Source organism: Hemicordylus capensis, chromosome 3, assembly GCF_027244095.1.
Source record: "Hemicordylus capensis ecotype Gifberg chromosome 3, rHemCap1.1.pri, whole genome shotgun sequence".
Classification (NCBI taxonomy): domain Eukaryota; kingdom Metazoa; phylum Chordata; class Lepidosauria; order Squamata; family Cordylidae; genus Hemicordylus; species Hemicordylus capensis.
This window is the reverse complement of record NC_069659.1, coordinates 9,728,943-9,756,940: the sequence shown is the minus strand read 5'-3', so window position 1 is coordinate 9,756,940 and position 27,998 is coordinate 9,728,943. Positions and strand designations below refer to the sequence as shown.

Genomic DNA, 27,998 nt, shown 5'->3' with positions numbered 1-27,998 from the left:
TATTATTTTTATTTTTATTTTTATTTTTATTTTATTTTATTTATATGCTGCCCTTCCAAAAATGGCTCAGAAAACAATTCCAAAAATTTAATGATTTGTAAGAAATCTTGAACATCGGTAAATAAAAATAAGGATTTTGTGTGGGGGTGCGGGTGGCAGCATAGATTTTGCTCTCTTGGACCTAATTCCTACTCTTACATAGGAACCTAGGAAACTGCCTTGTACTGAGTCAGACCTCTGATCCATCTAGCTCAGTATTGTCTACACTGACTGGCAGCAGCTCTCCGAGGTTTCAGGCAGGAGTCTCTCCCAGGAGATGCTGCCAGAGATTGACCCTAGAGTCTTATGCATGCAAAGCAGATGCTCCACCACTGAGCTAGGGGCCCATCCAGTGTTCTCTCTAATCTTTTTTTATCTGTGTGCAGAATGAATTTTGTTCTGGGTGGCAGCATCAAGGCAGTGCGTGTGCAAACATATTCTGAGTGGGACCTTCCTAATTCAATCTGAGTGTGATTTAAAATTAACTGAACAGACATTAAAAAAAAACAAAACCTTGTGTGCGTGCGCATGCCTTAGAGGGAACACTGGTTCCATTCCCTCTTTCTCTAGTGGGTCATGCTTCAACCCAATTCTAGTGTTTCTGGAGCCCTATCTACATATTGATTGACATATTGAGAACAAACTTTTAACTTGTCCTTTTCAATTTCAGTGGGGCTACATTGAGTACTTTCCTCAGTAGGTCAGCCATCTTCAGTGCACATTCAGTAGCACACTTCCTGTATTATCATCTGTATAATGTAATGTAAATAATATCTGTATTATTTCAGGGGGCCTGTACCCAGGTTCACTTTTAAAATGAATACATGCACAGTCATTCACACAAAAACATATACAGATGCACAGATACAGTACCTGTATACACACAGAACGTAATGAGGCAAGGCTACAACACCTGGGGCTGTTTAGTTTAGAAAAAAGATGACTGCGGGGAGACATGATAGAGGTCTATACAATCATGCATGGTGTGGAGAAAGTGGAGAGGGAGAAATTCTTCTCCCTCTCAAATAACAACAGAACCAGGGGTCATCCCATGAAATTGATTGCCAGGAAATTTAGGACTAAAAGGAAGTACTTTTTCACACAATGCATAATCACCTTGTGGAATTCTCTGCCACAAGGTGTGGTGACAGCCAACAACCTGGATGGATTTAAGAGGGGTTTGGGTAACTTCATGGAGAAGAGATCTATCATTGGCTACTAGTTGGAGGACTATAGGTCACCTCCAACCTCCAAGACAGGATGCCTCTGAATAGTAGTTGCAGGGGAGCAACAGCAGGAGAGAGGGCATGCCCTGAACTCCTGCTGTAGGCTTCCAACGGCATCTGGTGGGCCACTGTGCGAAACAGGAGGCTGGACTAGATGGGCCTTGGGCCTGATTCAGCAGGGCTGTTCCTATGCTCTTAAAGTCTGGCTAGAGCCAGGGGCAACATGGGAGCTATGTCCCTGTGGTTTGGTCCTGTGCAGCTTGGTTCAATAATGTTCCTTTCCCCCATGTTATTGTTGCCTCTCAGCAAGCAACCCTGAGCTATGGGAAGGAGCCACAGTTTGTGGCTGCTTACATGGTTCTTCTTTGAGACCACTGACTTGGATTGCAGCCACTCTGGTAATGTCTGAAGTGGGCCTCCATCTTGGCGCATTATGCGCTTTTTATTCTCGTTTGCAGCCACAACAACAAAGAACCTGGTTGGGATCTCCAATTCTGGTGGCTGACATGGCTCCAGACACTCTTGATTGCTGAAGGAAGAAATAGACTTGATGGTTCATTAAGTGTAACTAACGTCATGCAACACACGTAGAAGAGAATTTTGAGGCACAGAGTAAGAATGCATAACTAGTCCCTCTTGCTATCTTGCTGGAATCCCAAGGTTTGTGTGTGTGCTTCAGGTGACAAATTGATGTGATTGATAACCAGTCATAGTGACCCTTGTGCCCCAGGGAAAGGAGAGGGCCTTAAAAGTCTGATTAGACGAAAGGTGTCTCTTCCATGAGGTAAGGCAGTCACCTCAGGCAGCAGGTTATTGGGGTGGCAAGATGTTATCCTGCCCCCCACGCATTTAAAAAACCAAGAGAAAGGTGGCAGGGCCGAATTGACATTTTGAGACCCTAAGCTTAAAAGGCCCTATAGCATTGCACAATGGGTCAGAGGTCTGGCCACGGTGTGTCACTCATCCCCATTGCAGAACTGCTAATGGTGGTCTTGTAGTAGCAAGCATGAATTCCCCCCTTTGCTAAACAGGGTCTGCCCTGGTTTGCATTTGAATGGGAGACTGCTTGTGTAAACATGGTAAGATAATTTCCCTTAGGGGATGTGGCTGCTCTGGGAAGAGCACCTGCATTATTGCATGCAGAAGGTTCCAGGTTCCTTCCTTGGCATCTCCAGGATAGGACTGAGAGGGACTCCTGCCTGCAACCTTGGAGAAGCCGCTGCCAGTCAGTGTAGACCAGGGATTCTCAACGTTGGGTCCCCAGATGTTATTGGGCTTCAACTCCCATAATCCCCAACCAAGGGCCACTGGTTCTAGGGATTATGGGAGTTGAAGTCCAATAACATCTGGGGACCCAATGTTGAGAATCCCTGGTGTAGACAATACTGAGCTAGATGGCCCACGGGTCTGATTCAGTATAAGGCAGTTTCCTATGTGACAGCAGCATTCATCTGAAGAGGCAAATGCTACTTGTAACCATGATGGTGGATATTGGACTAAACTGGGCCTTGGTCTGATAAAATTCTGATCTAACTTAGTGATTTCTGTATGAATTTATAAACTCAATATGATAAACATTTGACAGCTGCGTCCATTCCTGGAAGAAAATGATCTCAGAATAGTGGTGCATCAGCTGGTAACTTCCAGGCTCGACAACTGCAATGTGCTCTACATGGGGCTCCCTTTGTACATAGTTCGGAAACTTCAGTTAGTTCAAAATGTGGCAGCGAGATTGGTCTCTGGGGTAACCCGGAGAGACCATTGTGGAACTCTCTGCCACAGGATGTGGTGACAGCCAACAACCTGGATGGCTTTAAGAGGGGTTTGGATGACTTCATGGAGGAGAGGTCTATCAATGGCTACTAGTTGGAGGGCTGTGGGCCACCTCCAGCCTCAAGGGCAGGATGCCTCTGAGAACCAGTTGCAGGGGAGTAATGGCAGGAGAGAGGGCAGGCCCTCAACTCCAGCCTGTGGCTTCCAGCGGCATCTGGTGGGCCACTGTGCGAAACAGGATGCTGGACTAGATGGGCCTTGGGCCTGATCCAGCACGGCTGTTCTTATGTTCTTATGTTTCCAGGCAAAATACAAAGTGCTGGTTATTACCTTTTAAAGCCCTGAATGGCTTGGGTCCAGGCTACCTTAGAGAGCGCCTCCTTTGGTATGATCCCCATCACACGTTGAGGTCATCTGGAGAGGTCCATCTCTAGTTACCACCGGTACGTCTGGTGGCGACTCAGAGGCGGGCCTTCTTGGTAGCCGCTCCTGGGCTGTGGAATGCACTCCCGGCAGAAATTCATAATTTCAGTTCATTATTGGCTTTCAGGAGATCTCTCAAAACTGCTTGGCCTGGGCCTTCCAGGTTTTTTAAATTGTGTTTTAGTATTTTAATTGGTTTTAAACGACTCTGAATTGTTTTCTTTTTATATTGTTTTAAGCAGTGTTTTTTTAAATGGTGTTTGTTTTTATGTTTTTCAAATTGGTGGTGCACCGCCCAGAGCCTTTGGATGGAGTGGTCTAGAAATGAAATGAAATGAAATGAAATAAATAAATAATTGTGTAGCCTTATAAGTATATTTTTGTCTTATCACAACTATAGTGTCTGTTTCAGAGTCTCCCCACCCCTTTATTTTCACTCATTGAGTCATGTTTTGGTATTCAGAGGCCTCTCATAACATGAGGCGTGAGCTATAGCTTACTTAACTTGTGCCTAAGTCTGGGACTGAATGTGTGTGTGTGTGTGTGTGTGTGTGTGTGTGTGTGTGTGTACACAAGGGACATGGGCAGCGGCATTTGGTGCCCTGCCTCAGGTGCCCAGAGGTCTTTCGCCACCCATGGGTAAGATGTTTTCCAGCTTAAGACAGACAGAAGAACAGCAGCGCTAGTCTCTTTCCTTTCGTATGGCCGTCCTTTTTTTTAAAAAAATGTGGACGTTATAACAGCTAGCTTAGAACCTTTCAATTACTATTTGCTTCTGGGCACATATGAATTATAAATGCCTTGCTTTTATGAGTTCTTCTGGGGAGACTTGAGCAATTGGTATGCCTCGGATATCATTATGTGTGTGGCATGTGCTGCGATTTGCACATTTGGAGGTCCTGCAGGTGGTTGTTACAACAGGAGGGGGCCAACATGTGCTTCTGCTGCATTGGGTGAAGTTGTCACCATATGGCCGGTGGGGCCCTCTTACTCTGCGGCCTCTTCCCACTTCCCTTTGCTTCCTATCTTAGCCTTTACTTTATAGTCAGTCAGTCAGTTTATTACAGTGAACAGACCCAAAATACAGCATAAAAAACAACAAACACCAGAAACAATTTGATGTACCATTTGATATCAACAGAACAACCGTGTCAAGCTATTAATTTCCTTCTGCGTTTAATCAGAGCTGCTAAAAATTTGGCTGCAGCAAGGGTTACCTCAGACCTGGAATCAAATCAGAGGAATTTCACATATACCTGGACTGAACGACCAGATTGTGGTATTGATAATGGGCAGGAGAGAGAGAGAGAGAGAGATGGGCAGGAGCGGGTGTAGAAGAGGGAGAAGGAAAGAAACAGCTCTAGTTTGTTCCTCTTTAATATACAACTCCTAGTGTGGCCACACGTGGAATGTTGTGTTTTACTACAGCTTGCTCCATCTCCAGGAAGCATAATGTGGAGCAGAAAAGGCTAGCCCAAATGATCAAATGATGTTGTTTCAGCAACATCCTTCCAAGGAAAAGCTAAAGTGTTTGGGATTTTTTTAGTTTAGAAAAAGTTGCCTGAAGGAGGGACATGATAGAGGTTTATAAATTACAAGTATGGACCTGCAACAGAAGGGTGCAGTATTCCCCTGGTGTGAGGGGAAATGAAGGTGAATGTGATTAGTTTATCATGTGCCTGCCTGTGTGCCATGTTGCACATACAGTGATTGGCAGACTCAGTGTGGTGACATTTGGTGAGAGTTCACATGCACACAGTTGTGTTTGTGTTATTTGGCAAGGGGGTTATTTGCAGCTTGGAGAGATTGGGACGTTTAGCCCTTTGTGCCGGAGGCTCGTGTTGGGCCTCAGGAGTGTCGAGCGCCCAGCATGGAGGAGGCGGAGGCGGCAGGCAGCCTGCCTGGACATTGGCAGCCTGTGTGCAGCCACACCACCTGCCCATATTGTAGCTATGCACTGGGTCCTTGTAAATCCTCAGTGCAGACACATTTGGAATCCTGTGTGCAGTAGTGGTTGCTCCGCCTTCAAAACATCTCCTGGAGCTTGGAAAAGGTGCAGAAAAGGGCAGATAGAATGACTGAGGAATTTGTGCATATTCCCTAAGAGGAGAGACTGAAGTAACACCCTGGGCTCTGGTTTTTGTTTTTTTTTTTAAGTTTAGGGAAAATATGATGGGAGGGCACAATAGGGGTGTTATAAAATGGCGAACAGAGGAAAAAGAGAGCATTTTTCTCCCTCCCTCTCTTAATACAGTTTGGGGTCAGCCAGGGAGGTTAATTTGGGGAAGATTCAGCAAAAGAAAAGGGTTCCTTTTTTCACACGATGTGCATTATGAGCCTGTGGAATTCACTGCCACAAGAAGTGGTGACGGCTTCCAACTGAGATGGTGTTAAAAGGGAAATTAGACCGCTCCTTGGAGGATAGGTCTATCAACAGCTATTACTCATGGTAAATGGAATCTCTGCATTCAAAATAGTATGCTACTGAATACCAGAGCCAAACTAGATGTGGAGTGACAGTTCTGTGACAGGAACTCCCAGTGTCTTCCTTTTTTATTTCTAAAAAAGCAGCCAAGCCCAAGAAGTGGGGTGGATTTGGATCAGGACCACAGTTGAGGAGGAGGAGGGTGTGTGCTAACCCTTTCTGCCCATACTGCAGCTAACGGCAGCTGGGGAGATTGATTAAAGTCAGGGAATGGTGGCTGGAGGAGAGCTGGTCTTGTGGTAGCAAGCATACATTGTCACCCTTTGTTAAGCAGGGTCTACCCTGGTTTGCATTTGAATGGGAGACTACATGCATGAGCACTGTAAGATAGGGATGGAGCCACTCTGGGAAGGGCACCTGCAAGTTCCCTCCCTGGCAGCATCTCCAGATAGGACTGAGAGAGACTCCTGCATGCAAACTTGGAGAAGCCGCTGCCAGTCTGTGTAGACAACACTGAGCTAGATGGACCAATGGTCTGACTCGGTAGAAGGCAGCTCCTTATGTTCCTATGGCTGTTGGGCCAGACAGACCTGCTGGAGGACCTGGCGGGTGTGACGGGTGGCTAGTTGTAACCCAGCTGCTGGTGGGCTGAGATAGGCTGTATAATTTTGGATGGGGCCGTAGATGGTATAGCATCTGTTTTGCCTGCAGAAGGTGCCAGGTTCAGTCTCTGGTAGTATATCCAGGTCGGCCTGGGAAAGACTCCTACCTGAATGCTGCTGCCAGTCAGTGCAGGGAGCTAGATGGACCAATGGTCTGACTCTGTGTAAAGCAGAACTCTGGGTTGCACAGAGGCAAAAGGGTAACATCCTCGGAGGAAGCTGCCGGGGAACCAAATTGGGACGCTGCCCTTATCTGGTTTTTGCAGAAGAAAACCATGCTGGGAGTTGCAGTCCTGGAAATCCCATATCACTTCTGGCTTGGCCCCCAGATCTGGAAACGAGCCACAGGGGACACAGGGGAAAGTCGTCACTTCTATGCTCTGCTTCCCAGTGGCATTTGGCTGACCAATGTTGAAACAAGATCTTTCTTGGGCTTGGTGGGCCTGATCAAATCCAGCAAGGCTCTTAATATGCTTTTGAAGACTGCTTTAAAGTCTCTCTCTCTCTCTCTCTCTCTCTCTCTCTCTCTCTCTCTCTCTCTCTCTCTCTCTCATTTGTTGCCAAGCAGACATTATCTACAGTTCAAGCTTTAATGGGTTTTGCTTTTAGCCGCATGTTTCTGAGTGTGTTCTGAATGAATGCATGCGCTCAAGGATCAAATTTTTGGTTTCTTTGGCTTCAGCCTGATTAGGGGGCAGGTGGAGAGAAGGACTCCGAAGCTCATGAAGAGGAGGCTAAAATTAGGAGTGTGGGGAGGTGTGCTTAAATGTCCCGTTGAGAATGAATGATGCTCACTATTTATAGGAGTGCCTTTTCACTCTTCAGAGTGTCTCACGTTAAGAGGGGCAAAGATCCCTCCGACGGCTCAGTTATCACTGGTATATTGCGTCTCGATGGATGACGTCCATTTCTGAACTTTAATTTCCAAAGCTGCCACTCCTGAGAAGCGGAGCTCTACGGAACCGTTGAAATATTTCCTTTAAAAGCCTCCACATCAGTGTCTTTTGAGTCCTGGCCAGAGCGTTGGTATTTGAATGCAGCGCAATTATGCCTGAATGCGAAAGGATCGGCCCTTGTCTGGCTTGACATGAAAAGCCGGCTGCCTAATTGGACTTCTGTCCTTAATGGCAGTAGATGATATGGAAAATGACTCTCTGCCCCTTGAAAATGGCACAGTGAGAAAGGCAGGAAATCTTGCTTAGCTCAGCTGCAGCTCCCGGCTGGCTTTTGTCTGTCTGGATGATGTCAGGCAGGAGCAGTCTTGATCCCATAGTGTGCTTTTGCTTGCAGCAAGGATTTTGGCAGGTGGCACTGGAACGCAAGCCAAATGTGTTAAAGACTAGGTTGGTGCTTCCTTGGGAGGAGGGGAGGAAACTTTGGAGCAGAAAGATGCAGAAAAGGGTAACAATCTAGGGATTGATACATCTTGCCTACGAGGGAAGGCTAAAGCCAGGGTGGCCCACCTGAGGCTCTCCAGTGGTTGCTGGACTACAACTCCCATCACCCTCTGCATCACAGCAGGGGATGATGGGAGTTGTAGTCCAACAACTGCTGGAGATCCTTGGGTTGGCCACCCTTGGACTAAAGCATTTGGGGCCTAGCTTTAAAGCAAAATTGACCATGGGGAAGGCATGAAAGAGGTTTATAAAATGGTGCATGGTATGGAAAAAGACTTGTCTCTCTCATGCATGATAGAACTTGGGGTCACCAAATAAAACTGGCAGGAAAAAGAAAGTGCTCTAACAATGCACAGTTAGTTTATGGCAGGTGTTCCCAGACCGGGGTTAGAAACAGAGTTAACTAGAAAGAACATGCTTCCCTAGAAGGACCTTTAGCCTGAATCAGCGGCACCTTTCTTGCATTCTTAGGCACAGTGTGAAAATCCCCCGTGTGTACCGGCCTTAATTCCATGTAATTCCAAATTACATTGAAGTGCAACATAATAAATTAGGTAAAAGATGAGAGTCCTAATCCCCTGGACTCCAGTGTATAATGCAAAGCCTCCAGTTAGGGTTATATAGGAAGCTGCATAATACTAGGGATGTGCATGGAACATCCCTACGACGTGCGTGCACACACCGGGAACCTCCAGTCACTTTTGGTCCAAGGAAGCAACGGGGTGGATGGGAAGTGTGTTGCCGCCCTGCCAGACACAGCGCTGGTGGGGGAAATGTGGCAGGAGGGGTGAGAGCACCCTCCCCCGGCCTTAGAGTTATCCACACACACACAACACACACCTCCGAACCGGCTCGAATGCTGGTCCACAGAACAGGTTTGGCACTCCTAGAATGGAGCACTGAACAGTTCTGTGCACATCCCTACCTTATACTGAGTCAGACCATTGGTCCATCTAGCTCAGTACTGTCTACTCTACACAGACTGGCAGCGGCTTCTCCAAGGCTGCAGCCAGGACTCTCTCTCAGCCTTATCTTGGAGATGCTGCCAGGGAGGGAACTCGGAACCTTCTGCATTCAAGTGTGCAGGTGCTCTTCCCAGAGTGGCCCCATCCCCATCTGACAGTGCTCATACAGTGAGGGAAATAAGTATTTGATTCCCTGCTGATTTTGTCCGTTTGCCCTCTGACACAGAAATGACCAGGCTATAATTGGAATGGTAGGTTTATTGTAGCTGTGAGAGACAGAATAACAACAAACAAACCCTCAAAAGCCCAGTGCCCAAAAGTCAGCGATGGATTTGCATTGTAGTGAGGGAAATAAGTATTCGATCCCCTATCAACCAGCAAGATTTCAGGCTCCCAGGTGTCTTTTCACTATATGCAGGTAACGAGCTGAGTTGAGGAACACCCTCTGTAAGGGAGTGCTCCTAATCCCAGCTTGTTGCAGTACCTGTATAAAAGACACCTGTCCATAGAAGCAAGCAATCACTCAGCTTCCAAACTCACCACCATGCCCAAGACCAAAGAGCTGTCGAAGGATGTCAGGGACAAGGTTGTAGACCTGCACAAGGCTGGACTGGGCTACAAGACTATCGCCAAGCAGCTTGGTGAGAAGGTGACTACAGTTGGCACGATAACTCGCAAATGGAAGAAACACAAAATAACTGTCAATCTCCCTCGGTCTGGGGCTCCATGCAAGATCTCACCTCGTGGAGTTGCAATGATCATGAGAACGGTGACAAAGCAGCCCAGAACTACACGGGGGGAACTTGTCAATGATCTCAGGGCAGCTGGAACCATAGTCACCAAGAAAACAATTGGTAACACACTACGCCGTGAAGGACTGAAATCTTGCAGTGCCCGCAAGGTCCCCCTGCTCAAGGCAGCACATGTACAGGCCCGTCTGCAGTTTGCCAATGCACATCTGAATGATCAAGAGGAGAACTGGGCGAAAGTGTTGTGGTCAGATGAGACCAAAATCGAGCTCTTTAGCATCAACTCAACTCGCCGTGTGTGGAGGAGGAGGAATGCTGCCTATGAGCCCAAGAACACCATCCCCACCGTCAAACATGGAGGTGGACACATTATGCTTTGGGGGTGTTTTTCTGCTAAGGGGACAGGACACCTTCACCGCATCGAAGGGACGATGGACGGGACCATGTACCGTCAGATCTTGGGTGAGCACCTCCTTCCCTCAGCCAGGGCATTGAGAATAGGTCGTGGATGGGTATTCCAGCATGACAATGACCCAAAACACACAGCCAAGGCAACAAAGGAGTGGCTCAAGAAGAAGCACATGAAAGTCCTGGAGTGGCCCAGCCAGTCTCCAGACCTTAATCCCATAGAAAATCTGTGGAGGGAGCTGAAGGTTCGGGTTGCCAAACATCAGCCTCGAAACCTTTCTGACTTGGAGAGGATCTGCAAAGAGGAGTGAGGCAACATCCCTCCTGGGTTGTGTGGAAACCTGGTGGCCAACTACAAGAAACGTCTGACCTCTGTGATTGCCAACAAGGGTTTTGCCACCAAGTACTAAGACATCTTTTGCGAAGGGATCGAATACTTATTTCCCTCACTACAATGCAAATCCATCGCTGACTTTTGGGCACTGGGCTTTTGAGGGTTTGTTTGTTGTTATTCTGCCTCTCACAGCTACAATAAACCTACCATTCCAATTATAGCCTGGTCATTTCTGTGTCAGAGGGCAAACGGACAAAATCAGCAGGGGATCAAATACTTATTTCCCTCACTGTACATGTGGTCTCTCATTCAAATGCACACCAGGGCAGACCCTGCTTAGCAGAGGGGACAGTTCATGCTTGCTTCCACAAGATCAGCAAGCTGCAGCTCCCACAGGCCCTTAATACCTTCATGACAGGTGAAAATTTAGTGGGTAAAGCTTTTCTTTGTACTGGGATGTAAAGTAAAGTTTTGCCATTGAGGCAGTGTCGACTCCTGGCGCCTACAGAGCCCTGTGGTTGTCTTTGGTAGAATACAGGAGGGGTTGACCATTGCCTCTTCCTGCGGAGTATGAGATGATGCCTTTCAGCATCTTCCTATATTGCTGCTGCCTGATAGAGGTGTTTCCCATAGTCTGGGAAAAATACCCGCGGGGATTCAAACCGGCAGCCTCAGGCTTGGTAGTCAAGCCATTTCCCGCTGTGCCATTAGGTGGCTGACTTCGTGGGAAAAGCCTCACTTGTTAAATTTCAGGCAGCTGTTAAAAGGAGAAAATGTTGGCAACCATTATGTCAGGTTGGGTTGCCAGCTGAATAGCTGGCTAGCTCTGCTCTTGGACCTTTCAAGTAGCACTTAACCTGCACTTATCAGCAGAGAGAGCTTTTCACCACTTTTACCACAAGGTCCAAAAGGCTGAGCCAATACTCTGCCTGAAATGTGTGCACATATCTTAGCACATCCCCCACAATACTCTGCAACGGGCAGATCACTTGAAAGCAGTTTCAAAATGTCCACTCTCTGTTTGATGTTTTTTTTTTAAACTATGCACCAAGGTCACACAAACACTGCAATCTTAATTAGTTATGCAAAGGGGCACAGTTTCTTTTGCCTAATTTGTTCTGCCTCTACTGGGCTCAGGGGAGAAATAAGAAACTATGCACAGAGGACTGAACCTCCTGACCAATAGTGGTTTGGCAGCTCCATCTCCTTCCTGCTGCTCATATTTTGCTAAAAATGGGCCAAGTGTTTCTTTCAAGCTTCCTCCACCATAAGGGCTAGAAACTTGTGCTTTTAAAAAATAAATAAATGAGAGCTTTAATTCTTCTTGGCCACGTTCCAACTCTGCCTCGTGTTCTCACAACAGTAAAGTAAGAAGTGGGGTCCCCCAGGGATCTGTATTGGAACCAGTGCTCTCTAACTTATTCATAAGCGATTTAGAAGTAGGCAGCGAAGTGGCCAAATTTGCAGATGACACTGAACTGTTCAGGGCAATGAAATCCAAAACAGATTGTGAGGAGCTCCAAAAGGATCTCTCCAAACTGGTGAGTGGGCAACAAAATGGCAGGTGCGGTTTAGTTTTGGCAAGTGTAAAGTGATGGGACAAAAAACCCCAACTCTGATGGGGTCTGAGCTGTCGGTGACTGACCAGGAGAAAGATCTTGGGGTTGTGGTGGACAGCTCGTTGAAAGTGTCGACTCAGTGAACGTCTGCTGTGAAAAAGGTAATATCCATGCTAGTGATCATTAGAAAGGGGATTGAAAATAAAAAGGCCAATATTGTAATACTTTTATACAAATCTATGGTGTGGCCAGATTTGAAGTACTGCATAGAGTTCTGATTACCATATCTTAGGAAGGACATTGTAGAACTGGAAAAGGTGCAGAAGAGAGCAACCGATGGTCAAGGGCCTGGAGCACCTTCCTTATGAGGAAAGGCTACAGAATCTGGGGCTTATTAGTTTGGAAAAGAACCCTCCTGTATTCTACCAAAAGAAAACCACAGGGCTCTGTGGGTGCCAGGATTAGGAAGTGACTTGATGGCACACTTTATCTTTACCTTTTAAGAGAAGACATAATAGAGGAGAGCTGGTCTTGTGGTAGCAAGCATGACTTGTCCCCTTAGCTAAGCAGGGTCTGCCTGGTTGCATATGAAGGGGAAACTTGATGTGTGACACTGTAAGATATTCCTCTCTTTCTGCCTGCAACCTTGGAGAAGCTACTGCCAGTCTGTGTAGACAATACTGAGCTAGATAGACCAATGGTCTGACTCAGTATATGGCAGCAGCCTATGTTCCGATGAGGTGTATAAAATTATGCATGGAGTATTGAGAATGGGCAGAGAAAAAATTTTCTTCCTCTCTCACAACACTAGAACCAGAGGTCATCCCATGAAACTGAAGGCCAGGAAATTTAGGACTGACTAAAGGAAGTACTTTTTCACATAGCACATAATCTGTGGAATTCCCTGCCACAGGATGTGCTGGTGGCCACTAGCATGGATGGCTTCAATGGGGGCTTAGATAAATTCATGGCATACAGTATCAATGGCTGCTAGTCTTGATGGCTATAGGCCACCTCCAGCCTTAGAGGCAAGATGCCTCTAAATACCAGTTGCAGGGTTAGGGTTAGGGTCAACAGCCGGAGGGGGGCATGCCCCCACCTCTTGCCTGTGGGCTTCTTGGAGGCATCTGTTGGGCCACTGTGAGAAACAGGATGCTGGACTAGATAGGTCTTGGGCCTGATCCAGCAGGGCTCTTATGTTCTTATGTGAATATAGTTTTACATTTTTGGTTTGCTGTGTCCTGAATGAAAATGACTAAAAAAGAAATTCAAACCCACATAACCAAAATTCTACACCACAAGTCTCTGCTGGGAATACATTATGCAACTTGAACAACACTGCATATATTTGCATAGCTTGTTCCTACTCCGCATGGGCAAGACTAAAGCCTGCCTCTCATTTTTGCTTCTGAAATTCCATCAGGCACTGCCCACATGGGACCAAGGCTACATTTAACAGCCTTGGTAAAAAAACCACCACCACCCATGAAAAAAGGATTAGAAAGATTATCAGATTGTGGAATACTATCCACAATACCAAAATTCCATCCTTGTGTGGTGTGAATGCACAATACACACCATAGTGCTCAAATTCAGCTGGCATTCTACAGTAAGGTATGGATTTCCAATTTTCTAGCAGGAGGAATTTTAATGAGTAGCATTGTAATTGATTCTTAGCGCTCGGAAACTTGCTATTAGGAATTCCCCGGTGAAGGTTTCATTTTAATGGCCGGGGCAAACTCCTATCTGCCAGATGGGGCGTTGAGCTTTCTGTTGTTCAGGTGGGGCGTTCCTTGGCATCAGCATCCCGCTTCCTCTGTAATTCATGCCCCTGGCTGCCATCCGGCCCTGCCCTCCTGTGCTGTTGCACTGGAGAATAACAAAACTGGCAGCTGGAGAGACCAAAAGGAGGCGGAAAGCAGAAGCTGTGTAACCGTTTTCTGGAGAGGTCTCTTTGACTGCATTCTAAAACGAGTTGCTGTCTCTGGCAGCTGTTTGTCAAAAGATACACAGTTTGACACGAAAGTGCTCAAGGCCTTGAGGATCATCAGGAACCATGTAGCATGAGACAATCAAGTCAGGAGTGCATGTGGAATATTGCCACATCCTGTGTCCAGCAGCAAACTCCAGAATTTACCCATGCCCTATTCAGACTATCTATCTATCTATCTATCTATCTATCTATCTATCTATCTATCTATCTATCTATCTATCTATCTATCACATTTTTATACAGCCCAAAACGCGAGTTCTCTGGGCGGTTTACAGGACAATAAAAACTAATAAAAAGATCAATGCATTAAAATTTAAGATGTTAAAAAAACTATTAAAACACGATTAAAACACAGTTAAAACAATGTCTAATTAAAAGCCTGGGTGAACAAATGCGTCTTGATTGCCTTTTAAAACGTTGTAAGAGATGGGGAGGTTCTTATATCAGCAGGAAGTGTGTTCCAAAGCCTCGGGGCAGCAATGGAGAAGGCCCGTCCGCAAGTAGCCACAAGATGAGCCGGTGGCAACTGCAGACGAACCTCCAGATGATCTCAATGGGCTATGTGGTTCACAGCAAAGAAGACATTCTCTTAAATACCCAGGGCCCAAGCTGTTTAGGGCTTTATAGGTTATAACCAAAACCTTGTACTTTGCCCGGAAACTTATTGGCAGCCAGTGTAGATTTTTAAGATAGGAGTGATATGGTCTCTCCGAGACCAATCTCCAACCAATCTGGCTGCTGCATTCTGGACTAACTGCAGTTTTCAGACTATGTACAAAGGCAGCCCCACATAGAGTGCATTGCAGTCGTCAAGTCTGGAGGTGACCAGCAGATGTACCACTGTTCTGAGGTCATTTATCTCAAGAAACGGACGCAGCTGGCATATCAGCCAAAGCTGATAAAAGGCACCTCTGGCCCCTGCCTCAGCCTGGGACACCAGGGAGAGTTTTGTGTCCAGAAGCACCCCCAGACTGTGTACCTGTTCCTTCTGGGGAAGTATGACCCCATCCAAAACAGGCAGATCAAAATCATTTCCTCAGTTCCGACCCAACACAATAAGTGCCTCCGTCTTATCTGGATTCAGCCTCAGCTATGTTGAATAGGGGTGGGCATGGTCCGGTGCACCCCCGGTCCGGCACGGGGGGGACTGTTGCTTTAAGCGGGGTGGTGGTAGTACTTACCCCCTTGCATACGTCACAGCGCGTGCACGGCAGCGTCAGAGACGAGCGCGTGCGCTGCGCAGGGCACATGGATGCTGCTAGCGCTCATCTCTGTTCAAGGCTTTACAAACAACGGCAGGGGCAGGGGCGGCAGGGAGGAACTCTGCCGCCCCAAGAAGATTTTTCAGCTGACCAGCGCCGGAGGGGGAAGAGCGGCGGGGGGGGAGTGCTACCCCCCCACTTAAAGCAACAGTCCCCCGCCCAGCCGGACCTCCGGACCGGTCCGGCGGTCTTTTGAATTGTGCCCGGACTGAACCGTGCACACTCCTAATGTTGAACACTTGTATAACAAGTGTACAGTGTACACAGGTACAGTTCTTCACATGTTATACTGAACACAGGTACAGCAGTACACTTCCGATTTTATGCATTTGAGGGTACAAATGTACGCAAATTCACTTTTAACATGGATGCGGGTACAGTCATTCACACACAAAAGTGTGTGGGTGTACAGATATCTGTATACTCGTAAAACATAATGTCTGAATAGGGCTCTTGTGCTACCTGATTCTATCATCTATGGTTAGAAGGTTTTTTTGGTGACTGCTTGAATACAGCATCTTTGCTTTGTTTTGTTTGTTAATACCCCACGATTCCTCCAAGCAGTATATACTGTTATGTTTATCCTCACAACAACCCTGTGAGGTAGGTTAGTCTGGAAGATTAGCCCAGAGTCATCCAGTGGGTTTCATGGCTGTATGGGTATTTTAACTCAGGCCTCCCTGGTGTTAGTCCTGTACTCTAACCACTATACCACACTGGTGCTAACCTTCCTTCCTTCCTTCTCAAATCCAGCTCGAGCAGCTGTCGCTGAAAATGTCCAATAATGGGCTAGAAGCGGAGGACAAGCCGCCTGCACCACCGATGAGGAACACCAGCACGATGATCAGCACTGGCAGCAAAGACTTGGGAACCTTAAACCACGGCTCGAGGCCTTTGCCTCCCAATCCGGAAGAGAAGAAAAAGAGGGACCGCTTCTACCGTTCCATCTTGCCGGGAGACAAAAGTACAGCTTTCTTTTACCTTGATTTGCAGATCGCTACTGGTTTTTGGTTCCACTGGGCTAGAAAGTTAGAGGCCTAGTTCTTCTAAACGGGAGACAAGGTGATCCACTTGTGTCCAGACTGTACCACTTCAGATTGCAGGTGAGGACTTGCATGGTGGAGTCCAGACCCATGGCTGAATGCTCTTCTGGACAAAAAAGCTCTATGCACCTAGGAAAGCGGCGTGTCGGGGAAAAGAGCTGAGCCTTCTTCTCAATATGTTAGTTTCCTGCATGCAGATAACATTTTGTCCGTAGGGAACATATCATGAATGTGAGCCCTCACCTGCAGTCTGGAGTGGTGGAGTCCAGGCACAGTTTTTCCACCTCCCAGGGGCAGCCCTTCCATGAAGGGAGGTGAAGCACTCACCTCAAGTGGCGGGTTTTGGGGGCACCACCAGGAGTGGCAAGACGTCCCTTCGCCATTGGAGCAGCTTCTTGCTGAGTGATGGGACGCCCTCCTTCATCTCCTCTGCCGCTTCTTTATTGCTTGCTGGGCTGATTATGAGAATGGGGGAGAATGCAGAAGAGGAAATAAGAAAAGGACACACCAGTACCGTAGATGTCCTCTAGAGCAGGGATTCCCAGCCTGAGGTACACTTCAACTCGCATCACCCCCACTACAGTTTATTGTGGCTGGGGATGGTGGGAGTTGTAGTAACTTCAACAACATTTGGAGAACCGCAGGTTGGGAACCCCTCTGCTATAGAGCATCTCCAGTAGTCAAATGCCCACCCCTCATTTCCTCCTCAACTCTCCTCCCTTTTTGTAATCAGCCCAGTGGGCAATGGGGGAACGTCCCATTGACCAACAGTGTTGTCTTTCCTAGTGTTGTCCGTCCCATTGACCAACAAGGTTGTCTTTTCCCAGCCTTATTTGGAGATCAGGCCAGGGGTTGAATGTGGGATCCTCTGCTTACAGAGCATATACTCTACTCCTGGGAGATTTGGCTGTGGCCAAAGTCACGAGAGAGGGAGATGCAGAGATGGAGAAATATGGAGGACATCACCCACAATCTCTGCATTAATAATGAGTTTGATCTCCTTCCTTTGGCTCACTACTTTTAAAAATGCATAGGAAGCTGCCTTATACTGAGTTAGGCCATTGGTCCATCTAGCTCACTCTTGTCTGCACTGACTAGCAGCGGCTTCTCCAAGGTTTCAGGCAAGCGTCTTTCCCAGCCCTACCTGGAGATGCTGCCAGAGATTGAACCTGGGACCTTCTGCATACAAAGCAAATGCTCTACCACGATGGTCTCATCCCCATAGCTTTCCAAAAAGTGGTGGGCCCATTTCCAGTTGCAATACACCAGGGCCTCCCAGTCTCGCACCTCCAGGTGATGTCAGACTACAACTCCAATCACCCAAAGACCTTTGTGGCTGGAGATGATGGGAGTTGTAGTCAAACATCATCTGGGGACTGGAGGCTGGGAAACTCTGCAATGCACAATATCAGTTTTTCTGGCTTGTTTCCAGTCCTTCAGCCAAGAGCTCTGCTCTCCTTTGGCTGCTGATTACCGAAACACGGGATTAAAACCCGTTAGACTCTTCCCGGCTTAACAGCACAATTTTGAAAATGCAACAGGAATCTTCCCTCTGCTGATGCTCATGCATCACTGTGTGCCGCTTTGTTTGCCGCTTTGTGTACCGCTTGTGCCATTTCCAGAAGGAATGCAAGAAATACCCCTGCTAGCTTGGCAAAGAGGCACCTTTTAACGTGGTGATTCTCTTTATTTAGCAGAGAGAGAGAGTAAGTGGCCCTCTCCACCCCCAGCACAGTACCTCCAGTGATTGTTGCTGGTATCTGCCTTGTGTTTCTTTTTGGACTGTGAGCTCTTTGGGGACAGGGATCCATCTTGTTTATTTATTATTTCTCTGTGTAAACCACCCTGAGCCATTTTTGGAAGGGCGGTATAGAAATCGAATGAATGAATGAATGTGGACATGACTGGCATTCATTGCTAGCACCAAAACAGCAGCAGGATTGCTTTCCAGTCTTCTGTTTTACAACCATTCTTACAGCAGATGTGCCAGTATGAGACCTAGCTGAGTCCAATTTAGATATGCTGTTCGAGTGTACAGAGGTTTGTGCACTCTTACACGTGTTTTTGGGAATGACTATACCTGTGTTCATCTTAAAAGTGAACCTGGGTGCAGGCCCTTCAAATTCCTGCTATAGCTAGGAAGTATACTTCTGTACCTGCGTTCAACATGTGAATGACTTTACCTGTGTATAGAGCTGTACCTGTGTACACTGTACATTCATTGTACGAGTGTTGGACATAACGTGTGAATGGACCTTTTATTTCATTTCCGTATACCAGATTTTGAGGCGTGTCTTTTCAATGACAGATGGCCAAGAAGGCAATTGAGCTTTCTGTATTATGTACAGTTGCATCCTATCCTCTGTAGTGTGTATCCTTAGAGCAGGCGTTCTCAACTTTTTTAAAAAAGCGTACACCTTTTGTTGCAAACCTTCAACTCAGGTAACCCATAGTGACTCTGTGTGTGTGTGTGTGTGTGTGTGTGTGTGTGTTGCATCCACAAATTTAAATGTTAGTTACAGTGAGGGAAATAAGTATTTGATCCCCTGCTGATTTTGTCCGTTTGCCCTCTGACACAGAAATGACCAGGCTATAATTGGAATGGTAGGTTTATTGTAGCTGTGAGAGGCAGAATAACAACAAACAAACCCTCAAAAGCCCAGGGCCCAAAAGTCAGCGATGGATTTGCATTGTAGTGAGGGAAATAAGTATTCGATCCCTTCGCAAAAGATGTCTTAGTACTTGGTGGCAAAACCCTTGTTGGCATTCACAGAGGTCAGACGTTTCTTGTAGCTGGCCACCAGGTTTGCACACAACCCAGGAGGGATGTTGCCTCACTCCTCTTTGCAGATCCTCTCCAAGTCAGAAAGGTTTCGAGGCTGATGTTTGGCAACCCGAACCTTCAGCTCCCTCCACAGATTTTCTATGGGATTAAGGTCTGGAGACTGGCTGGGCCACTCCAGGACCTTCATGTGCTTCTTCTTGAGCCACTCCTTTGTTGCCTTGGCTGTGTGTTTTGGGTCATTGTCATGCTGGAATACCCATCCACGACCCATTCTCAATGCCCTGGCTGAGGGAAGGAGGTGCTCACCCAAGATCTGACGGTACATGGTCCCGTCCATCGTCCCTTCGATGCGGTGAAGGTGTCCTGTCCCCTTAGCAGAAAAACACCCCCAAAGCATAATGTGTCCACCTCCATGTTTGATGGTGGGGATGGTGTTCTTGGGCTCATAGGCAGCATTCCTCCTCCTCCACACACAGCGAGTTGAGTTGATGCCAAAGAGCTCGATTTTGGTCTCATCTGACCACAACACTTTCGCCCAGTTCTCCTCTGGATCATTCAGATGTGCATTGGCAAACTGCAGACGGGCCTGTACATGTGCTGCCTTGAGCAGGGGGACCTTGCGGGCACTGCAAGATTTCAGTCCTTCACGGCGTAGTGTGTTACCAATTGTTTTCTTGGTGACTATGGTTCCAGCTGCCCTGAGATCATTGACAAGTTCCCCCCGTGTAGTTCTGGGCTGCTTTGTCACCGTTCTCATGATCATTGCAACTCCACGAGGTGAGATCTTGCATGGAGCCCCAGACCGAGGGAGATTGACAGTTATTTTGTGTTTCTTCCATTTGCGAGTTATCGTGCCAACTGTAGTCACCTTCTCACCAAGCTGCTTGGCGATAGTCTTGTAGCCCAGTCCAGCCTTGTGCAGGTCTACAACCTTGTCCCTGACATCCTTCGACAGCTCTTTGGTCTTGGGCATGGTGGTGAGTTTGGAAGCTGAGTGATTGCTTGCTTCTATGGACAGGTGTCTTTTATACAGGTACTGCAACAAGCTGGGATTAGGAGCACTCCCTTACAGAGGGTGTTCCTCAACTCAGCTCGTTACCTGCATATAGTGAAAAGACACCTGGGAGCCTGAAATCTTGCTGGTTGATAGGGGATCGAATACTTATTTCCCTCACTACAATGCAAATCCATCGCTGACTTTTGGGCACTGGGCTTTTGAGGGTTTGCTTGTTGTTATTCTGTCTCTCACAGCTACAATAAACTTACCATTCCAATTATAGTCTGGTCATTTCTGTGTCAGAGGGCAAACGGACAAAATCAGCAGGGGATCAAATACTTATTTCCCTCACTGTATGAGATGAGCTACTCCAGTCACTGGTTCACATCTACGCACTAGCCCAATTCAGACATTATGCTGTACGAGTGTACAGATGTCTGTGCATTCGTATGGGTGTTTGTGTGAATGACCGTACCTGGGTTCATCTTAAAAAGTGAACCTGGATACAGGCCCTTCAAATGCATGGTACAGACAGGAAGTGCACTTCTGTACCTGAGTTCAGCATAACATGCAGTTGACTGTACCTGTGTACACTGTACATTCATTGTATGAGTGCAGAGAATGTAATGTGTGAATGGGTCTTATGTTACTCATAAAAAGTCTCATTGCTATTAATGTGACAAGTTCACTTGTCCTAGCACTCAGTGCTAATGTTTGGAAGTCTATCAGTCGAGTTGTGGGGAGGGGTATCCTGAGCTTCGGCATGTAGCCAGCCAGTCGGGAACAGTGGACGCATCACTGAAGATGCATCAGCTTCAAGCTGGTGATCTTAGGATGGGGAACAAATAGTGCGTCTGCAGCATGGGGAAGTAGGAGGGCTCTGCATGCCTCCTAGAGGGCCTTGAAGTACCTTTTGGGTATGCAGACGTAGGCACCTTCCAGGCCTTAGCAAGAGTCTAGCCCTAGGACTTGGGGTTGCTGACCAGTCTCATGAAACAGAGCCCACAAGGTCTGGGGACTAATGCAGCCAGGCAGCATTGGCCAGGAGGAGAGCTGGTCTTGTGGTAAAGGTAAAGTGTGCCATCGAGTCAGTGTTGACTCCTGGTGCCCACAGAGCCCTGTGGTTGTCTTTGGTAGAATACAGGAGGGGTTTCCCATGGCCTCCTCCCACGCAGTAGGAGATGATGCCTTTCAGCACCTTCCTATATCGCTGCTGCCCAATATAGGTGTTTCCCATAGTCTGGGAAACATACCAGCGGGGATTCGAACCAGCAACCTCTGGCTTGATAATCAAGTCATTTCCCCAATGTGCCATTAAGTGGCTGGTCTTGTGGTAGCGAGCATGAATTGTGCCCTTTGCTAAGCAGGGGTCACCCCTGTTCCCCCCCTTTTTTCCTCTTCCCCTTTAATATTTCTATACCACCCAAAACATGTGTCTCTGGGCGGTTTACAATTACTACAATGGTTTGCAGTTGAATGGGAGACTACACATGTGAGCACTGTAAAATATTCCCCTGAGGGGATGGGGCCACTCTGGGAAGAGCCTCTAGGTTCCAAGTTCCCTCCCTGGCAGCATCTCCAAGAGAGGGCTGAGAGAGATTCCTGCCTGCAACTTTGGAGAAGCTTCTGCCAGTCTGTGTACAATCCTGAGCTAGATGGACCAGGGGTATGACTTTGTAGAAGGCAGCTTCCTATGTTCCTAGGGTAACACCATGGACAAGGGCGACAAACACATTGATCCAATAGCAGCTAGAGCAGGGGCGGAGTTATCATTAGGCGAACGGGTTCAAAGAACCCGGGCTGCGCCCAATCAGGGGCCGCACTTCGCGGCCCTGACATGCCCCTCGCGTCTGAAATCAGATTTGGGGGTGCTAATTTAGCTCCCGAGCTGGGGCTGCGTGGCCCCTTCAGGGAAGAGCCGCTCCTGGCTGTGCTGCAAAAGCAGCGGCAGCCTTAGTTTAACTCCAATTCCCGAACGGAGCCTCAAGGATCCATTCGGGAGCCAGATCCTGCCCCCCGCAGCTGACGTCAGATGTGGGGGGCGTGGCTAGCCCCATGTCTGACGTCAGACTTGGGGGGCGTGGCTAGCCCCATGTCTGACATCAGACGTGAGGGGCGTGGCTAGCCCCATGTCTGACATCAGTTGTGGGGGGCGTGACTAGTCCTGTGTCTGATGTCAGTGGGGCGGCTGCAGCGGCCGCACACAGGCCGCCGGTGGTACTGCTCCACCACTGAGCTAGAGGCAGACTGCACACTTAAAGACCTCAGAGCTCAGCCTCCCTGCCTGGAGAGCAGCAGTCTGCCAGCCCGGTGCTTAGCCCTCCTCCTCCGATAATGTATGGCAGGGATTCCCAACTTTGGGGCCCCAGATGATGATGGACTACAACTCCTATCGTCCCCAGCCACAGTGGCATGTGACTGGGGATGATGGGAGATGTAGCCCAACATAATCTGGGGACCCAAGGTTGAGAACCTCTGCTCTGGGGGACCTCAGTGCTGGGAACCCCTGCTCTGTCTATGGGTCTGTAGTGTGGGGCCCTCCAGGTCTCCCCTCTCAATCTAAGTGGGAGGTAAACTGCCTCTAAACCTGGAGGCTCTTACCTGTCATTCACGACAGATACAAAAAACCCCTTGGGACAAGGTAGGCAACTTTGGCTCTCCAGCTATTGTTGAACTACAACTCCCATCATTCCTAGCCACAGTTGTGGCTGGGAATGTTGGGAGCTGTAGTTCAATAACAGCAGGAGGACCAAGGTTGCCTAGATAGGTGTGGCATGCAGAGACACCCAGCTTGACTCTTGAGAATCCTGGCTGTCAAACCTTTAGGCTCTGTTCTGTGCCACTGGAAAGGCCCCGGTTTAAACAATGCCCACAGACGCTATCAGAAGAGATTAAACAGCAGAGCACGCTTCAACTGGTCTTTAAATCACTAATCCTCATAAGCCCCTACCTCATGCTGCGGTGTGTGGTGTTTTAGCAGCAAAAGGCGATTATGATGGTTAATATTTTAATGCGTTCAGACTCAGGTCTCAAAGCCGTTTGGATTTAGTCGAAGAAAACCATCTGCCGCTCATCTACAATTTGTAACCCTTCCTGTGTAAGAACTTAAGTGCCAGTTGATTTAACAGGGCTTTAGGGTAATTAATTTAGTTCATTGAATACCCGCAGTTGCAAGTTTAAACTGCTCGCCGCAGGGGTTCTCGAACTTGGGTACCAAGATATTGTTAGACTACAACTCCCATCATCCCCAGCTACCATGGCCTTTGAGCAACTGCGTGGCTAAGAGGTTTTCAGAAGTCTTGGTGAACTGTTTGGGCAGCACTCCCTCAGAGAGACTAAACTGATGGAGAGTAAAGAGACCCTAACTATCCTGGGCCTCTTTTTTCTTTTCTTTTCTTTTTTTCCTTCCCCCCACTGGCTGAAATGCTTGTTTTTAATAACGGAATTGCATGAATTCTAGGAGGTATCCAGAACCCAGTTCACTCATGCATGAAGGGTGGTTGGCCTTCATGCTTGAACACATGGTGGGATGTGTGAAAGGGAGTCTACACAGGCACCACTGGACCCCTCCTCTTTCATCTCTCTTGCCAAACCTGCAGGCACCGGGGCAGTCCTGATGGGCACAGGGGGTCGCACTAGTGCAGAGGTACCCAAGGGGCTCCTCTGTCAGGGAAGAAGCTCTTCGTCCTGTGGCAGCACAAGAGGAGGTGTTGTTGGCTGCTAGCCCAGCCAGATCGCGCTCTCCATCCTCCCCGTTGGCACTGCGATCTGCCCCACCTCCCACCGTCTGCGATTGAGGAGGAGCAGGAGAAAGCCGTTCCGGTTGTTTTTGGACCTTCTCAGGTCCGGATGGAGAGTGGTGGTGGCGGCCCCCAGAACAAACCAGCAGCCCCAGTACCTCCACCACCAAAATGGCCCGGGCCCGAGAGTAGCATGGTGTGGGACCACTTCAGGCTCTGGAATGGTGACCCACACCATGCTGTCTACATCCATTGCAGGACACAGGTCACCAGGCGTCTTGGGATGACGGCAATGCTGCAGCATCTACAACGGCATCACCCGGAGATCCCTTATCCTGCAGGCAGCAATGGGCCTGGTCTGTTCTTGACTTAGAAGCAAGGCTCCTGGCTCCCAAGCAGGGGAATTTGCCTGCGTGGGGGATACAGTTGGCGGGCAGGCGGTTTGGTCACCCAGAGCCTCATCTCATCAGCGGGGCCACTGGGGAGATGATTGCTTTTGACAACCAGCCATTCCAGGTGGTGGAGAACACCGGCTTCTGCCAGCTACTCTGACTGCTTGCCTCCGACCACCAAATCCCCTCTCACACCTCCTTTCGCAGGCGGGTGGTCCCCTCCCTGCACCGGTTGTGTAGGGAGGCTGTGTTGGGGCTGCTGCGCTTGACACCAGCTTGCACTTACTTCACTGCGGATCTGTGGCCCAGTCCCAGTGGGAGGCTCGCTGCATTTCTGTCCCTCACGGCACACGGTGCTCGTCTCTTTTGGACTTTAAGGAACGACGACGGGGGCAGGGGCGGCAGGGAGGAACTCTGCCGCCCCAAGAAGATTCTTCAAAGGAACATTGCCGGAGGGGGAAGAGCGGCGGGGTGGGGGGTGGTACGTACTACCACCACCACCCCCGCTTAAAGTTACAGTCCCCCGCCCATCCGAACCTCTGGACTTCTGGACCGGTCCGGAGGTCATTCCAATGGCCCCGAACCAAAACCATGCACACTACTACCCTGTGTCAGAGAGGGGCAAACCATTGTACTATTGCATTGCTTCCTGGCCTGCTCGATTGAGAAAAATGGTTACCTCTTGTGGATTTTCCATCTCTGTGTTTCCACCAGCCAGAGATCAATGATTTGCTTGAAGACTTCCTGGTTCTCTGCAGCATTGCTTGAGGCTACTAATTCAGATGGGAGCTTTAGATTCTCCATTCTTCTGTTTTCCTTTTTTCAATATATGCCACTCCTGATACCATGTGATGTTTCTGATTATGAAGAACCAGTCAAGGATGTAAGCTTATTTGCTGACAAAGATGTACAGCACTCAAAGAAGTCCTGCTGCTAACTGAGCTGCTTCTAGTGAGAGATTGACACTCCCGCCCCCTTTTAACATTCCAGGATGTTTCACTACAACAACAATTATTTATATACTGCTTTTCAACCAAAGTTCCCAAAGCAGTTTACACAGATACAAATAAAATGGCTCCCTGTCCCCAGAAGGCCCACCATCTAAAAAAGGAAACTTAAAATAGACACCAGCAACAGCCACTGGAGGGATGCTGTGCTGGGGACGGAGAGGGCCAGTTGCTCTCCCCCTGCTCAGTCAAGAGAATCACCACTTTTAAAAGGGGCCTCTTTGCTTAGTTATCAGAGGAATCCCTCCGAAGTCCAACTTTAGGGATTTAAGTGATTTAAGTAATTATCACTACAATTCCAACAGACAATGCACTTGTGTCCTTTGAAATCCCAGGTAAACGTATCCACAATCTCATTTTTGCAGCTTTACTCTTAAAGCTGTAGCCTCACATAGAGGAGGTTAGCCAATGAGGAAGCTGGGCGGGGCAAGCAAGACATGTCCGCAGTCGGAAATCTCTTCCAATTTCTACCTCTTTGAATTGCACAAAGTGAACAACTCGAAGATAGGGGCTACGCTAGGAGGCTCAGGTGAATTGGATAATTTTGTCACAGCTGCACCCCAGGAGCGGCTGTTCAGCAGAGAAGGGGTGAAACAGTGTATCCCTGTCCCCATCAGGTTTTGCTGAGATGAAGTGGTTTGCAGGCCTGCTTACAATCGTGTAGAAACAGTAGAAGCAAGTGATTTTGCTTTCTGGAAGAGTTCTAGTTCTCTGGATCTACCACCGAGTCCTACAGAGACTGTTACATTGTTAAACATGAGAACCCTAGGCATTAAAAGGTTTTAATTAATTGTATCTTTTGTTGTAATTGGTGCAGGCTAACTTTTAACAGGTAGATCAGAGTTAAGGTCATAAATTATTCGCCTCTCCCTCACCCCCCAAACTGGAGATATTGTTGTTTTGGATAGACTGGGAGGGGTTTTTTATTTTTAGTTTAACTTTAGTTGTTATAGCAGTTGGAAAAGATAATCTAAACCTCACAGAATGGGGCCATAGGTCAATGGTGGAGCATCTGTTTACAAACAGAAGTGCCTCCATGCAGAGGCACTCTTACCCCTGGACTTTGAGAAGAGAGCTGGTCTTGTGGTAGCAAGCATGACTTGTCCCCTTAGCTAAGCAGGGTCTGCCCTGGTAGCTTATGAATGGGAGACTAGAAATGTGAGCACTATAAGATATTCCCCTCAGGGGGTGGATGGAGCCACTCTGGGAAGAGCATCGAGGCTCCAAGTTCCCTCCCTGGCAGCATCTCCAAGATAGGGCTGCGACAGACTCCTGCCTTCAACCTTGGAGAAGCTGCTGCCAGTCTGTGTAGACAATACTGAGCTAGATAGACCAAGGGTCTGACTCAGTAAATGGCAGTTTCCTAGTTCCTATGTTCCGGGCCAAAGTTCAGGGCCTCCACAACCCCTGCCCCCCCCCCAATCCTCTTCATTCTGTCCCAGGCGGTGTGGTCACCAGTGGTCCTTCTAATTTTTTTTTCATCTCTGTGCGGAAAATGAGTTTTGTTCTGGGCAGCAGTATCAAGGCAGTGTGTGCGCACCTGCATTCAGAATGGAGCCTTCCTGATTCAACCTGAGCGGGATGTAAATTGAATTGAGCGGACATCCAAAAACTTGTGTGTGCGCCGCATGTGCGCGCACCTTAGAGGGAACAGTGGAGGGGGGGATGGGGAAAGAAATATGTGGGATGAGAATACGTTATGTTGCGTGTTGAAACGTTTCTGCTCATGCAGATTTGCATAAATATACCTTCATATAAATTGACCAGCTGGTGATGCAATATGCATATTTAAGTTGACTTCCAAGTACTCCTTTAAGACCTTCAAATTTATTACGTAAAAACAGACAGTGTGGTGTAGTGGTTAGAGTGCTGGACTAGGACCGGGGAGACCCGAGTTCAAATCCCCATTCAGCCATGAGACTTGCTGGGTGACTCTGGGCCAGTCACTTCTCTCTCAGCCTACTAACCTACTTCACAGGGTTGTTGGCGGGAGAAACCTTAATATGTAGTACACCACTCTGGGCTCCTTGGAGGACGAGCGGGATATAAATTGTAAATACTAATTAAAAACAGATAATAACTTGTAAAAACCTGGGTAAAAATGTTGTTAAAAGCATGTTAACAACAAACGTAAGTTTTGGCGTCAAACGCCAGCCTCATTGTTTTTCTTCCCATCTTCTGTGGATCACCCGCTTATAATGTTCACAGCTTTAATTACACTCACTCTGGCAGTAATTTCAATCAAACAAATGAGGTAAATACCGTGTTTCCCCAAAAATAAGACAGTGTCTTATATTTTTTAGCCCTCAAAAATGCACTAGGGCAATTAGCGGTACATCAGAAATTACTGCTAGGTCTTAATTTCGGGGTAGGTCTTACTTTCGGGGAAACAGGGTAGGTGTGTGTGTGGGGGAGACAAGAGATAAAGGGGGAACCAAGGTCATACAGCTGTGTGTCTGTAGTCCTATATAAATATGCCTTTTTAATATTCTTACATTCTTGGGAGTTCAGTTGCTGTTTGTGCCCTCAGGAACCCACATGTTAAAAATAATGTGTGTGTGTGTGTGTGTGTGTGTGTGTGTGTGTGTGTGTGTGTGTGTGTGTAGGGGGAATGATGCTCAACTTGCAGCCGGGGAAGGCCCTCCAAAGGCCTTTAGGTCCAGGTTCCAAAATTACCTAGGTGCATCTCAGTCTCCAGGGAAGGCTGGGAAAAACTCCTGCCTGAAACCTTAAGAGCCACTGCCAGTCAGAGCAGGTAATTCTGAGCTGGGTGGACTAACGGCCTGACTCCGTATAAGACAGTTTCACATGCTCACTAT

The 27,998-nt window shown here is 47.9% G+C and overlaps 1 protein-coding gene across 3 annotated transcripts in view; it reads left to right on the top strand.

The window, feature by feature from the left end:
- Positions 1 to 27,998, top strand: part of PAK1 (p21 (RAC1) activated kinase 1) — a 138,196-nt gene that overhangs the window by 61,205 nt on the left and 48,993 nt on the right. For all 3 annotated transcript variants that reach the window (XM_053310632.1, XM_053310631.1, XM_053310633.1), the window contains one exon: positions 15,969 to 16,179. In XM_053310632.1, the coding sequence (XP_053166607.1) occupies positions 15,990 to 16,179 (190 nt within the window). In that variant the 5' untranslated portion in view covers positions 15,969 to 15,989. The remainder of the gene's footprint in view (positions 1 to 15,968; positions 16,180 to 27,998) is intronic.